The sequence below is a fragment of the Rhamphochromis longiceps genome, linkage group LG17 (assembly GCF_057381845.1).
Source record: "Rhamphochromis longiceps isolate RC_006_pf linkage group LG17, R_longiceps_female_GT1.1, whole genome shotgun sequence".
Lineage (NCBI taxonomy): Eukaryota > Metazoa > Chordata > Actinopteri > Cichliformes > Cichlidae > Rhamphochromis > Rhamphochromis longiceps.
In genome coordinates this window covers 5,474,976-5,489,401 of record NC_140573.1, presented here as the reverse complement: position 1 = coordinate 5,489,401, position 14,426 = coordinate 5,474,976, and the positions used below count along the sequence as shown (strand labels likewise).

Below are 14,426 nucleotides of genomic sequence, written 5' to 3'. Positions count from 1 at the left end.
TGCCACACCAGGCATTTAATGCAAAAAGAGGGTTTTTCTGAATGCGCTCCGGATCTGCTCTGCCATTACACTCAGGCTTTTCCTGTCAGCCGTTCATTATCCTTGACAGGGCACACACACACACACGCTCACACACACATTACCCCTTTTCAACCAGTACTTGTATGAGCATGAGTATGAGTCACGTCTCAGCTCTGTGATTCATACCTGCTGCCGCTGCGATCATACGCTCTTTAATAGGTGTTAGATGTTTACCTGCACACCTGCTGTGTGCGCTTCTGTGTGTATATGCCTGAGTTAGGCCAGGGGGGATTACCTCTGTTTACTGTGCAAAAGATGATTAACCTGCAACCACGCACACAAAATTAGTCGTGTTTCCACTAGGCACGGCATATTAGGATAACAAACAGACAGCTACACACTGACAAAACACACACAAACACGCACACACACACACACGGAAGAAGGGAAACACCCCATCATGCTGCTGTAACCATGGAGAAATCAGCAGAGAAGCAAAAAAAATGAGCAGAAATTGTGATGGGAAAGTGTGAAGAGGTTTTGGTTGAAATAGATTGTTGGTTCGATTTCTGTGAAAAGTTTGTGCTGGCATCAGAGTAAAATAACTTTTTCTTGATTTTTGCAATTACAAAAGGATCTAAATTCAATGTACAATTGCTATTTATTTTTCTGGAGTTGTGTACACCACAGTCTTCACTGGTTGCTGCGAGTATGGATGAGGCACAGAAAACATGGTAGCTGCCTTGGATTAGTTAGGATTGTGATAAACATGCACACTGTATAAAGTTAAATATAAATTGTTTAATGCCCTATAATTCAGTGTGATTCTTATTGGTTTAATACCTTTTCAGTAAATCTCTTCAGTAAGGTCCAACGAAACCCCCTTTGCCTTCAGCTGTATTTTTTTCTGTACCTTAGTTAGTTAGTTAGTGGCAAATCGCTACTCAAGGCACCTCAAGGCACTTTATTTTGTAAGGTAAAGACCTTAAAGTAATGCAAACAAAACCCCAACAATTTGACAACCTCCTGTGAGAAGGCACTTGGCAACAGTGGGAAGGAAAAACTCCCTTTTAACAGGAAAAAGCAGCCATCTGCTGTAGCCGGTTGTGGATGAGGGGAGGGAGACAGGGCAAGCAAAGAAATAAAGTAATTCCAGTTTTTAATACTTACAGCCAACTACATTTCAGAAGAAGACAAGAAAACACTTCGTGTTGAATGACTACAGGCCTTTGTTGGGATTGTAATATATAGAATTATGGCAGTACAAAAGGTAAAAGTGGGTCTCACCCTGTACTAGTAAGATGTAACTAATGGTTACCAGCATGTGTATGTTCATATTCTTTACAAAACACACAACATATATACACAATATATATTATTTATTATAGTATTTTGCAAGGATGTCCAAAATCATCTTAATATATGAAAAATAAGTTTCAACAAGTGTTTAACATGACTAAAAACTGAAATTTCTATAATCAGTACTGAGAAATCAGGAACTTTACTGTCATTTAACTTCCTGTCTATGACTTTATTACTTTGCGATAGTATAGATGGGCATGTGGGAGGCTCATTAAAACTCATTGTTTAATTCAATCAGTAGCTTCAGAGCAGCTAAGAAATGGATCGTGAGGTGACACTTTTTTGTTGGTTGAGACATAAAGTGTTAACAATGTACAACTCAGAATATTAAGGTGTACAAAAGACAGTTGGCTGTGGCAGAAACTTTAAAAAAACAGATTCAAAAAAACAAATCTTTACTGATTGCTTTGTCTTTGTTTTGCAGGATCAAGCATGAGAACATTGTGGCACTGGAAGACATCTACGAGAGCCCCGACCACCTCTACTTGATTATGCAGCTGTGAGTCAATGTTCTTTTTCTTCTTCTGTTGTCGTCATTGTGTTTAGGACATTGTGTTCGACAATGTGACTGATGGGAACAGAGACCCCCAAATCACCCACATCTCCCTGGAAGACCATTTCATTTAGTGACTGCAAGCTCTGCTCTGTCACATAATGGGACTCGTCAGCCTGTAAAAGCTGCTGTGTAATATATTTGTGGGTGTGTTTGTGGGGGCGGGGTTGGGGTTTGTTATTTAATATTGTATTAGTAGGGTAGAAATTAAAAAAAGAAGACATATTATTTCTTTAAGACAAAGCTGGTGCTACAAAAGTAATATCATATTATAGAGGGCTGTCCTATTGTGAAATTTTAGCCTACAAATGAGTACATTTTAAATATTAGTTATAGTTTATATGTTAAATCTTTCTCGAGTGGGTCAGATTTTATTCTGGCAGACATTTTGGTTTTCTTATAGCGAGGGACAAGAATACAAATTCTTTGTTGTTCTGTTTTTGATTTTTATTAATAATAATTTAATGTTTCAGATGTCGGAGTGCGTATTTCTTATTTGCTTCTGACTTAAATTGTTGCTAATTTACAGAGTGTTTTCAAATTCTCACACTTTACCTCTCGTTCTTCTGTCCACCCACCCATCACATAGACACACAAAAAACACACAAAGCCCACCAGTCCTCCCACATGCACGCACACACAGACACACGTACTCAAAGCCCACCACACCGCTACGAGGCTTCTATTACATCATCTGATGTACATCTCTGCTTTGATGGTCAGCACTAGAGGAAAGGGTTCACCCACAGGTGTCCCACTAACCTCCTCTTCAAGGTTAGAGCTGCTTACATAAGGAGTTGGTCTGGAAGTTTGGCATTCGAGCTGGAAACAAACCAGTCAAGTTCAGGTGGAAGTCAGAGCCGTGGTTTACACAACAGTGGCGTGTTTATTGCCGATGCCAGTGGATTATCTGCTCCCCTACCGCATGTGTTTGGGTGGTTGTGTTTCTGTGCCAACTCGCGGCAATACAGGAAACGATTTTGAGGTCTTTAACTTATGAATAAGCTCATAAGTTAAAGCTAATATTTAACCTACCTATGACAGCTGGCAGATAATCCACTCACTTATTTGGTGGTAAGCCATTGTGCTTATGACATTTTGCACCCTGTTGGAATTCTTGGATAAAAAAGGCTCTCAAGGTGTTGATCCAGCCCATTCTCACTCCCGAGGCGTAATATACTGACGATTTCTCAAGTCCCGAGGCGTTTCTAAGGAACGCAAAAGGTGACCTTCCACGCTCTTATGCTACGCGCTGGGTGATGGATGACATCCAGTAGAATGACGCTCCCACGGTAATACACGTTCCAGCCATGTATTCCAGCCCTAACCATAACCTTATCCCTAACCCTAACCCTAACCTTATCCCCAGCCTTAACCAGCACTTTAATGACGTTAGATAGTGTTTTTCAAAGCGATTTAAGTAAAACGAACTTACATGTATAGATTCATTCCAAATGGTTCTCATGTTTCCTCATTTTTCTGATCTTGTAATATAGGGACGTGTTGGGAACCCGGAAGCGCAATATACCGACAATTTGTCACCTAGTGTAAAATGTTATGCTTTGGGAGTGAGACCATGTTGGTTGATCACAGTTGTTAGAAGATGCAAATGTACCTCTATCAGCTTTCTCATAGTCAAAAAAGTATTTTTTTCAATTAAACTTTAAAGATTTGAGCATGAATGAGGTTATTTTGCCTGGACGATAAGCCTGGTTTTAAAAGAAAGAAACGTTAATATGTAGATTAAAGAAGAATTTGCATTCAATTCTGTCAAAGCCTCGTAGTATACTATAGATCCTATTACTGTGGCCGACTGATAAATTGTCAGCAGTTTCACCAACTCTTTAATATGGGGCTAGGTGAACTTGGTGAGGTTACTGTGACATAGTTAAGTCAGACCTGATCTAGTAATGGAAGTTTGAACTGACATCAACGATATTTAATGGTATTTATGTTCAGCAGCAGGCAGAGTTGTACATACAACCTTGGCATTTTCCATCCAGGTCAAAAGCATTTGTATGAGAATAATCCTGCACAGCAGCTATAGACGCTCATTATTAGCCATCACATCCACATACTTTACTGCATATAACTCACTGTGTCATAGCAACTTGGGATGCAATTATTAATGCTAAGGGAGTAGTATGATATTTATTTATTACCCTGTACTGCTCTTGTTACCCTTAAACAGACTAATTTTAATACAGGTTCATTTTAAGAGCTGTCCCTTTTTAAAATAGCCTCGACTTACTAAACTGCTTACAAGTGGAATAAGCTCCAAAAAGTATGAAACTACCAGCCCTTTTTAAAGTAAAACAGTTTTAGGTTTGCAGATCCTTCAGTCATTTATCTGTCAAGTTTGTCCCAAACCTTTTCTCCTTGAAAAAAGATCTCAATCTTAATGGCTTTTTGCAATCTTATTTAAAAAAAAAATGTTTTAAGAAATGCAATATTACATGTCTAAAAACAGATGTTAGAGACGTTGAAATGCAATATTGATATTATCATTACTAGCAAAACGCTGCCCTGGGGAACAAAATTCCTTTGTGGATACAAATTTTGGTGACTGCTACACACACACACACACACACACACACACACACACACACACACACACACACACAAACATATAGATTGTTAAATAGTTCCATGCAATCATTATAGTTAGATTAATATTACCAGTAGTAGTAATAATAATTGTGCCAGCTAAAGCATTAAATCGCCATAAAGTCAGCACTCACTTAGTAATATTAGATTATGAAGTGTTTCAAATTAGCTAGATTAAGCTAGTCTACGAGCTAAAAATGTAGAAGCAGAAACTTTACTTGTAGTGTACTAAGCAAAGATTCCTATCAACATTGCTGTAAAATTTGTAAATTTGTTATCTACATTTGCTTAGTTACTTTTCCAAGGTTGTACCTAATCTCTAGGTCCTAGCTAGCTAAGATGCCAATGTGTTGATGGCAAGATAAATGGATGACTTTCCAGACATAACAAACACAGATTAACTACGTCTGGGCAACGCTTTTTTTCTCCTCACTCCATTCTGATGACAAATTAAGAAACAGTTTCCTTAAGCTTTTACGTCACTTAAAATCCTTCTGTTGGCCAGACTCCAGTCAAAGGTCTTAACTGTGGTTAAGCTGTTAACCTACAATCTTAACATTTTGATTAAATCTCCTGTTGTCATGGATAAACCAGTTAACAGAGCTGACTGCTGTTTGGTAAAGAAGCAAGTTATTATCGCTGAGTGCTCTCACTTGATCTAGCAGTGACTGTGGTTAAAGTTAAGGTTAAGAATCAAAGGCAAGATTTTTTTTCTACTTTGACTAACATAGGTTTCAAAATTCAGTAGTTCATTACAGTTTTTACAGACGCTAGGACACATTTCTCAATACTTAGGTCACGTTTGCAAAACTCCTCACACAGTGAGCACAACAGAAGTCTATGTGGGCTAAACTGAGGACCAGTTATCATTGTTTTGGCACAAAATGCATTCAATGACTACATCTCTCAAATTTCATGAATTATCTTCTCACTCAGACACAACAACTGCCAAAAATCTTTGTACATACAGGACATTTTGCATGTGCTTACATACTGTTTTCAAAACTGTTAAACTTATGGCCAAAACAATAACACAATGCAAAACTTGAAAAGACAGCAAAATTCAACAGCAATATTTTATTGAAACATATTTTAAATCTAAAAATGCAGTTTAACCAGCCACAGCTGATTCTCATTGTAGATGAACATCTACACAGGTGTTACTCCTTCAATTTTTCAACTCCTTCAATTCTGCCATGCCAGAAGATTCTTTCCTAGGTGTATTGCCCTAGATGACATAAGATGTGATGTGGATGAGAACCTGTGGCCAAATGGAGGAGACCGAGTAGATTAGCATTACTATTGTATGTGTATCAGTGGATGGTGTGTATACAAATTCTTGTATTTTGGGATTACTTAGTGCAAAAACATAAAAATACATAAACAAATATTAACGAATTCTGCATGATGTCTGATTCATTCTAGTAACATATATTGAAATTATAAACAGAGATGTGTCCTTGTTTTACACAAGTAAACACTGTGTAATGCTACATGTTGTTAGTGTTTTTTAGGTTTTTTGTGGGTGACAAAGTGTGTTTGTCGGCTGTCAACCTTTGCTAGTGTTCTGGAAGAATGAGTTTATTTGAGACCTGAATGAAGTGTTTTGGTAGTTGTAGTGCATTTTGAATGTGAAATGAACTGCTTTGCCAAGCTGACGGTCAGTTAGGAGGATTGTGTGAAGAGTTTTGCAAAAGTGACCTAAGTATTGAGAAATGTGTCCTAGCGTCTGTAAAAAACTGTAACCAAAAGACGTTGGCTGTACCTGCTGTTTTATTTCTTTGAGAAAAAGAACAGTAACAAGAAAGACCGGTCTCTGATATCTCCCTCTAACCCTCCATCCCCTTTTCCTCTCCTCTTTCACACCATCTGCCCTCTGCTTTTTTTTTTTTTATTTCATTGCTTTCCTTCTCTTTATATCTTCCTCCTGCTCACTATTTTTCCAGGTACAATCTGCTTGAACACAGGTCAGCTTCAAACATGGTTAAATGCTTAACCCACTTTGAATATATAACAAATTGGGCATGTGGGTAACTTACATATTAATTTGCAAACAATATGCACATGTTTTATACTATTGCAAGGGGTAGCACAGTGGCATGGTGGTTCTCAGAGCTAAAATTGCCTGAGATAACCATAGTTTGGATAGAAACAAAATGTGCCCAAAGTGATTATTTGCACATGTGCTGAACTAATTATTTCAGTGTGTCAGTTGTAGTTATGATGCCCAGATGTATTATGAATTTGTCATAATATAAAAGGCAATGTGAAAGGATCAAAAGCTAGAGTAGCTCAGAATCCTTTTTGATCTAGCATCAGCATTGCATGCTGTCCTTCTCCAAGCAAAACACAGAACTGCAGCTTCATCTCTGCATCTATTTTAACCCTGTGCAGCTGTGTCCAACTGTTCTTGTAAATGGTGACTGAAAAGCTGCGTTTTCCCAGAGCACCAACTCAACAGTGCTTCTGCAAAGTGAAGCTTGGCAATAGCTGCATTTCTACTGATCATTACAGTACTAATTAACCTCATTTGTATTCAGTGGTGTGCTGGTTTTCTTATTCAGTAATCAGAAACCACATTTAAAAACAAGGATTTTTGCAGATTTCTCATGTAATTGCAGTATGGCAGATCAATGCAGTCTGACAGAATTTCCTTCATTCCTGTTCATCATAGCTTGTCTTACGTAACCTTGACCGCAGGGAGGCAATCAGACCATGCTGCTATGAAAATCGATGCAACCGAGTGCAATGTGGGCTTTATATTGATGCTGTTTGTGCTGTGAATTGCATATCAGTAAAAAATAAATAAATAAAAGAACTGGCTTTCAATGAATCCAAACAAAGTAGCACCTGGGATTCTTAACACAGTTTTCTATATTCCTTTGGAATAGTATCATCTTTTTCAGTTTCTTCTATTGAGCTTGTGGGAAGCTTGTGATCAGCTGGACTCAACAGAAGCAGACAACTTTTTTTGTCAGTATTCAAAATTTTAAGCCTTTGTTTGTTGTGGCTTGTCCACTGACAGTTGGGTTGTTGGCTGTATTTCACTTCTTCAGTTCATTTGTACAGTTTGGATGTGTTCAGATGAGACTGAAGCAACATTAGAACATGGCTCTTGGTCTTGTTACAAGATAATACACTGAGGACTGATTGGGGGGTGACAAACAGGAGAAATGAGGTAAAGACGAACGTAATTAACAGAAACCGAGAGCAATTAGGGAATCTGGAGTACTGAGAGGAAGCAAAACTAACACAGCAAACAACAGAAAACTAACCTCTAATGTAAAACAGAAACAGTAACCAAAAGTAACACTGACCTGAGTTTTTAAAAAACCTAACAAGAAGTCAGGGAACAATGAGGGAGCAATATTTATCACTAGAATAAAGAAAATGCAGGGACCTTAGAAACCTTGCAAAGGGACTTAAAATATGTGTCTAAGCCTCAAACTACCCAAAACTAAAAAGCAAAACTCCACAAACCTGAAAAACAGAAAAGCCTCAAATAGAGGACTATTTAAAAAAACCCCAAAATAGTACAAAGGCTGTGATACCTGTGAGTCGAAAGCTGAGGCTTCAGACAACACTAAATCCTCAGGCTTTTTTCTACTCTAAGTAAGATGTCACTGACAGAGGATATCTTTAATATAGTCATCTCAGGTTCACAGCGACTGAGGGGCAGCTACTGAGAAGAAAGTTGGATTAAAGGGAGGGGAAAGGGAACTAAAATAACTTGTTTCAGACAGAGGATTAACTCAGGGGCTGCACCAAGTCCCGGTGTGAGATAAGTAAGGATTAGTTGACCTGTGAGTCATGCAAAGCTGCTCGATTAAAGAATAAAAATCTGGAGTTGGAAAAGAGCAGGATAGCTTTCCGTTCAGTCGGGGCTCTTCCAAAAGTCTTGAAACATTGCAATTAGTCCTGAGTTCACCACCATATTGATTTTTTTGTGGTCTTTTCTTCGGTTGTATTGTTGCGCAGAAAATGTGTTTCCAAAGTTAAATTACAAGTCAGCTATAATTAGCAATTTAAAAAGTTGATGTTAAAGACCCAACTTGATCCATTTATAGAAGCATTTGCCTGATTAGAGCTCTTCTATGTTCTACAGTATGACCCTTTAAAAGAGTGCCCTACATGATACTCTTCTCTCTCTACTTACACTTCTTATACGCTAGCTTCACCTAAAGACCTAATCAGATTAGTTATTTGGGTCTTTAAAACTGAATTAAATCCTTTAAAGACTTAAAGGATTTAATTCAGTTTTATTTACACAGCACCAAATCACAACAGTCACTTAAAGGTTCTTTACATTGTAAGGTAAAGATCCTACAATAATGCAGAAAAAAAACATATACCATTTATAACACCCAGCACGCCCCTGCGGGCGGTTTATCCTTCAAGCTCGGGTCCTCTACCAGAGGCCTGGGAGCTTGAGGGTCCTGCGCAGTATCTTAGCTGTTCCCAGGACTGCGCTCTTCTGGACAGAGATCTCCGATGTTGTTCCCGGGATCTGCTGGAGCCACTCGCCTAGCTTGGGAGTCACCGCACCTAGTGCTCCGATTACCACGGGGACCACCGTTACCTTCACCCTCCACATCCTCTCGAGCTCTTCTCTGAGCCCTTGGTATTTCTCCAGCTTCTCGTGTTCCTTCTTCCTGCTATTGCTGTCATTCGGAACCGCTACATCGATCACTACAGCCGCCTTCTTCTGTTTGTCTACTACCACTATGTCCGGTCGGTTAGCCACCACCATTTTGTCCGTCTGTATCTGGAAGTCCCACAGGATCTTAGCTTGGTCATTCTCCACCACCCTTGGGGGCATCTCCCATTTTGACCTCGGGACTTCCAGGTTATACTCGGCACAGATGTTCCTGTACACTATGCCGGCCACTTGGTTATGGCGTTCCATGTATGCCTTGCCTGCTAGCATCTTGCACCCTGCTGTTATGTGTTGGATTGTCTCTGGGGCATCTTTACACAGCCTGCACCTGGGGTCTTGCCTGGTGTGATAGACCCCAGCCTCTATGGATCTTGTGCTCAGAGCTTGTTCTTGTGCTGCCATGATTAGTGCCTCTGTGCTGTCTTTCAGTCCAGCTTTGTCCAGCCACTGGTAGGATTTCTGGATATCAGCCACCTCCTCTATCTGCCGGTGGTACATACCGTGCAGGGGCCTGTCCTTCCTTGATGGTTCCTCGTCTCCCTCCTCTTTCTTGGGTTTCTGCTGCCTGAGGTATTCACTGAGCACTCGGTCAGTTGGGGCCATCTTCCCAATGTATTCTTGGATGTTCATTGTCTCATCCTGGAATGTGGTGCTGACACTCACCAGTCCCCGGCCCCCTTCCTTCCGCTTAGCGTACAGCCTCAGGGTGCTGGACTTGGGGTGAAACCCTCCATGCATGGTAAGGAGCTTTCTTGTCTTTATGTCAGTGGCTTCTATCTCCTCCTTTGGCCAGCCTATTACCCCAGCAGGGTACCTGATCACGGGCAGGGCGTACATGTTGATGGCCCGGATCTTGTTCATACTATTCAGCTGACTCCTCAGGACTTGCCTGACCCTCTGCAGGTACTTGGTGGTTGCAGCTTATATATATATATATATATATATATATATATATATATATATATATATATATATATATATATATATATATATATATATATATATATATATATATATATATATATATATATTCACGTGTGCATGTGCGTTCTTTGAACAAGAAACAGAAACATTTTCTCCTAAAGCCTGAATAAATGCCACAATAAGATCTTATTTTTGTGCTGTTGCTTAATAGCTGTCTCGCTGTGTTAATCAGGTTGTGTTTGCACAGATATGGAGTTTAATCTAATTAGGGTAATTGTTGTGTTTGCATGATATTTTAGACAATTAATCTCAGTTAAGTGTTCACGTGAAAAAACAAGCTTGAGATCAAAAAAAGCAGAGTGGAGGTGTAAATGCAGGAGTGGGGTTTTCCTCCCTACATTTCAGCTAATGAGGCAGCGGTCAGATCTCTGTCTCTCTGCTGTGACGAGCAGAAAACGAGGCTTGCCGTCGTCAGCGATGCACAGCCATCGTCCGGTGAGAGTAATAGCACTGCCTGCTTGTAAACACATCAGCTGACAGAGGAGAGATGAATGAGGCACAGTGACATGACAAGCGGGCTGACTGTTGCAACATTTACTTTTCAAAAATGTTCTTGCATCGTAAGCAAGGATGTCATGATTCCACCCTACAGCCCTGCACTACATTGCAGTGCGCCAGCCCAGTGTGGCAGAGGTGTGGCTAATGCACACCAATATGAGGCTGGGTTAAAAAAAATACATTATAGGTGACCTTGTTAAAGGTGGCTATAGTCATAGCCAGTCGTAGTCACTCCTTTTAAACACAGGGATCTCTCCATCATTACACCATAACAGCTTAGGTATCCTGTGGAGTTTTCCTCAGAAGAAACCTAATATCACCGAACAGGACGTGGCAGGCTGCCAAGAGAAGGCAATGAAGCTTCTTCCATGGAATTCAATTTTCTGCACATACTAAAGATCGTACAGTGTGTTAAATGAATTTATTTATCAAGACAGTCTTATATATTGACAGTCTTAATTTGCCCTAAAACCAGCTTTTCAGATGAAACTCACTGCTTGTTTTTTTAAAATAAAGGAATTCTATAATTTATTGTCCAGGCTATGCAAGTACATGTTAACAAAGTTAGAGCACAACTGTGACACATTGCAGACAAGGTGAGGTGAAAGCTATTTAACCTGTGTGATGCACTTGTCTGGCAAACCAGGCAGGCAAAGATAACAGTGGGGTTACATATCATTACTTGGAACTCTGAGCATCAGTCAGAACTTTAAGAATAAAATGAGAGCGAAAAACAGGATGCATTGATTTGCAGATGGGCCCGTGCATCAGCGTCCAGCATGCCTGCTCAATAATTCATTGAAACAAAACGAAGTGTGGGTTCTTTTGTTCTTTTTGTAGTCACAGCAGTGTTGCTGTGTGTAATTGTGGCTTGACATCATCAAACATCACACAGATGGATGCAGATAAATTAGATGGATGCCGTCTCTAGATGGATGTGAAGACACAAAATTAAGATAGAAAGTATGTCATTTTAGATTATTTGCTGTTAAGGATTACAGAGCTCCTAGGAACCACTCGTTCAATCTTGTTATGTCTCATAATATTTTGTTTGTAATAACAGGGAAATTTGATTAGAGGGGGTTGTATAATATCAAGTAGCTATATAATTGTGTGTCTTCCCCAAATAAAGGTAAAGTACTTTCAGCTGCTCCCTTATTTCCCAAGGGGTCATCACAGCAGATGGATCTGCATAATTTACTCCAGATGCCCTTCCTGATACAATCTTCCCATTCGTCCAGGCTTGGGACTGGCACTAGGAGTACACCAGCTTGTGGACCCCTCATGCTGGGTGTTTTGTCTCATCCCGGTCTTTACTAGCTAATAAAATGGCCAGAATATCATCATTAGATATAAACCGGACTTAGTGAGCAGACTTAGGTAACTGTGTGCACATTTAAAAGGTGTTTTGGGTTGAATAAGATATGACACATACTGTAGGTCTATTAGAGATGAGAGAGAATGCTAATACTCATATATGGGTGGTGAGTACATAGCATAAGGTCATCTAAATTTTTTAAGATTGTCTTACCTTCTACAGAGATAAATAGGAGCTCAGCTGGGTTACCAAGGTGGGCCGGTACAGGTGAAGAGCGGGCAGGCAGGTTTTGAGCCGGTGAGTTCCTTCCTTTACAAGATTCACCGGCTCAATGCAATGGAGCGATGCTCGTGTCATCCACAGGCAAGAGTGACTTGAGCAGACAGATTTTCAAGGCAGATTCCAGGCACGAATAACTTTGAGACAAGGAATTAACCGTGGGAGTTTGTCACCGTAGCAGCGATGACTTTCTGGCGAAGAACGGTGCACTTTTTTGCCCAGATATATTCTTCGTTTGGGATGTAGTTTGGGAGGTAGAGCAGGTGATCTACTAATCAGAAGGTTGGTGGTTTGGAGGTTTCCCTGGCTGCTCCAGTCTATATTGAAAGCGCCTTGGGCAAGATACTGAATGTGAATGTAAATGTCAGATAGAAAGCTCTTAGGCATAGACAAATATAACGTAAGAACCAGTCTATTTACCATTGCTTCATACCTGAAACTGACCAGTTTGGTCAGAACTCCTGCACGCTGGGCTGATGTGGTCAGCCAAGTCCAACCAGCAACTTCACCTGAGAGTGAAGAGTTAACCACCTGAGAGAAAGTGAACCAAACCCAGCCCAACCTACCAAATTATGACAATTCCACATACATGCTTTGTACTCTTGATTAGAGAAGGCTGTCACCATACCATTGGCACCAGGATCATAGTGGACCACTGGAATGGCATCATCACATCCTCTGCTGCCCTTCTCCTCTTACTAGAGTTCTTATAAAGGCTCCAGCCAGAGATATCAGGTGCTGTCATGGTACAATTAATTTCTTTGGTCACAATGACACAAAAACCTTGTACCAAAACACTGTTCAAGAAAATTTCCAAGCTGGTTAGCCCCCTGCAGTTTCTTTCAGTTTCACAACACTGTGGCTTCCATATGGAGGAATCCAGACTGCTGACAGGATTAACATCTTGTCATATGTAGGTGAATGAGGACCCAAATGCATACTCACAGGCAGTCACGATTAACATTAAGCTCATCTCTAATTTTTTAAAGCTCAAATAAAACAGGAAGTTAAAAACGCAAGCCAACAGCTAACAGAGACAGAGACTGAGGCACGAAATATGGGGAACATATTTCTCTCCTGTCCTGGGAGAGTACTCAGCAAATGCCATGCTGATTCACATTATGGAGTAGTACTCTATGATTCTGCTTTTAGCTGCTGATCACATTTCTTTACTGTGGAATTAAAGTCATTTAAAATCATTTGTAGCTATCATCAAAGACATAAATTCTTGCCTGAAATGAAAAAACAGGGTGATACTTTGAGCGTTTTTAGACTTGGCCATTATGTGTGTGTTTAACAAGTCTTCCCCTGCTGACAGTGACGGATGTCGGGGGCTGTGCCCTGGGTGGGGACACCTGCTTTAGTGGAGCCATGGTCACATGAGGCTGGGAGTATGATGCTTAAAGCTCATAATCAAACAGATTGTCTCTTTTTGTTGTTGTTGATTTTTTAGGTGAAATAGTGTAGGCTAAACCCATATCCAGCACAGCGTGGAGCATTGTTGACATCGGGATCTTTGATCTCCCGCATTTTGCAATGATATATCAATTGAGAAATGATGAATGCGGGTAATTTGGCAGACATTATTCTGGTGTTTGTGTGTCTTAGGATCTGTGTTGTGTCTACGATGTTGCATGTGTTTGTGTTTTGATTTTGGTCTGTTTGTGCTCGCCTTTCGCTGCATTTCTGCATTTCCTTTTCACTGTGTGTATATGCATGTGTGCGCATGTGTGTATTGTGTATGTGTGTATATGGTCCTGCCCTTGTATCTGTACGTGTGTGACTGTGCACTTGTGTTGTGTTCTTGTGTGGGAGCTCCTGTCTGATTGCCATGGTCTTCTTACGCAAACACTTATGCAACAATGCAGCCTGGAGGCTGATCTCCGTTGTATCGTGTGTGTGTGTGTGTGTGTGTGTGTGTGTGTGTGTGTGTGTGTGTGTGTGTGTGTGTGTGTGTGTGTGTGTGTGTATTCAGCCCTTTTTTGTCATGCCCAGGCATTGCGCTCTCTAAAACCGAACAAGTCGCTGTCCTCTTTGAGGAGAGAAAAATTGGTTTAGTGGTTCTTTTAGATTTTTTTTTTTTTATGTCGTCAGTGTGAACTGTATGCTCGAATCTGATCTGTGTGTGTGGACATGTTTGCCCTTGT

At 40.3% G+C, this 14,426-nt stretch overlaps 1 protein-coding gene across 1 annotated transcript in view; it reads left to right on the top strand.

Moving 5' to 3' along the window:
- Nucleotides 1-14,426, top strand: part of camk1da (calcium/calmodulin-dependent protein kinase 1Da) — a 71,100-nt gene that overhangs the window by 40,579 nt on the left and 16,095 nt on the right. The window contains exon 3 of the mRNA XM_085387077.1: nt 1,808-1,882. Coding sequence (XP_085243203.1) covers nt 1,808-1,882 — 75 coding nt within the window. The remainder of the gene's footprint in view (nt 1-1,807; nt 1,883-14,426) is intronic.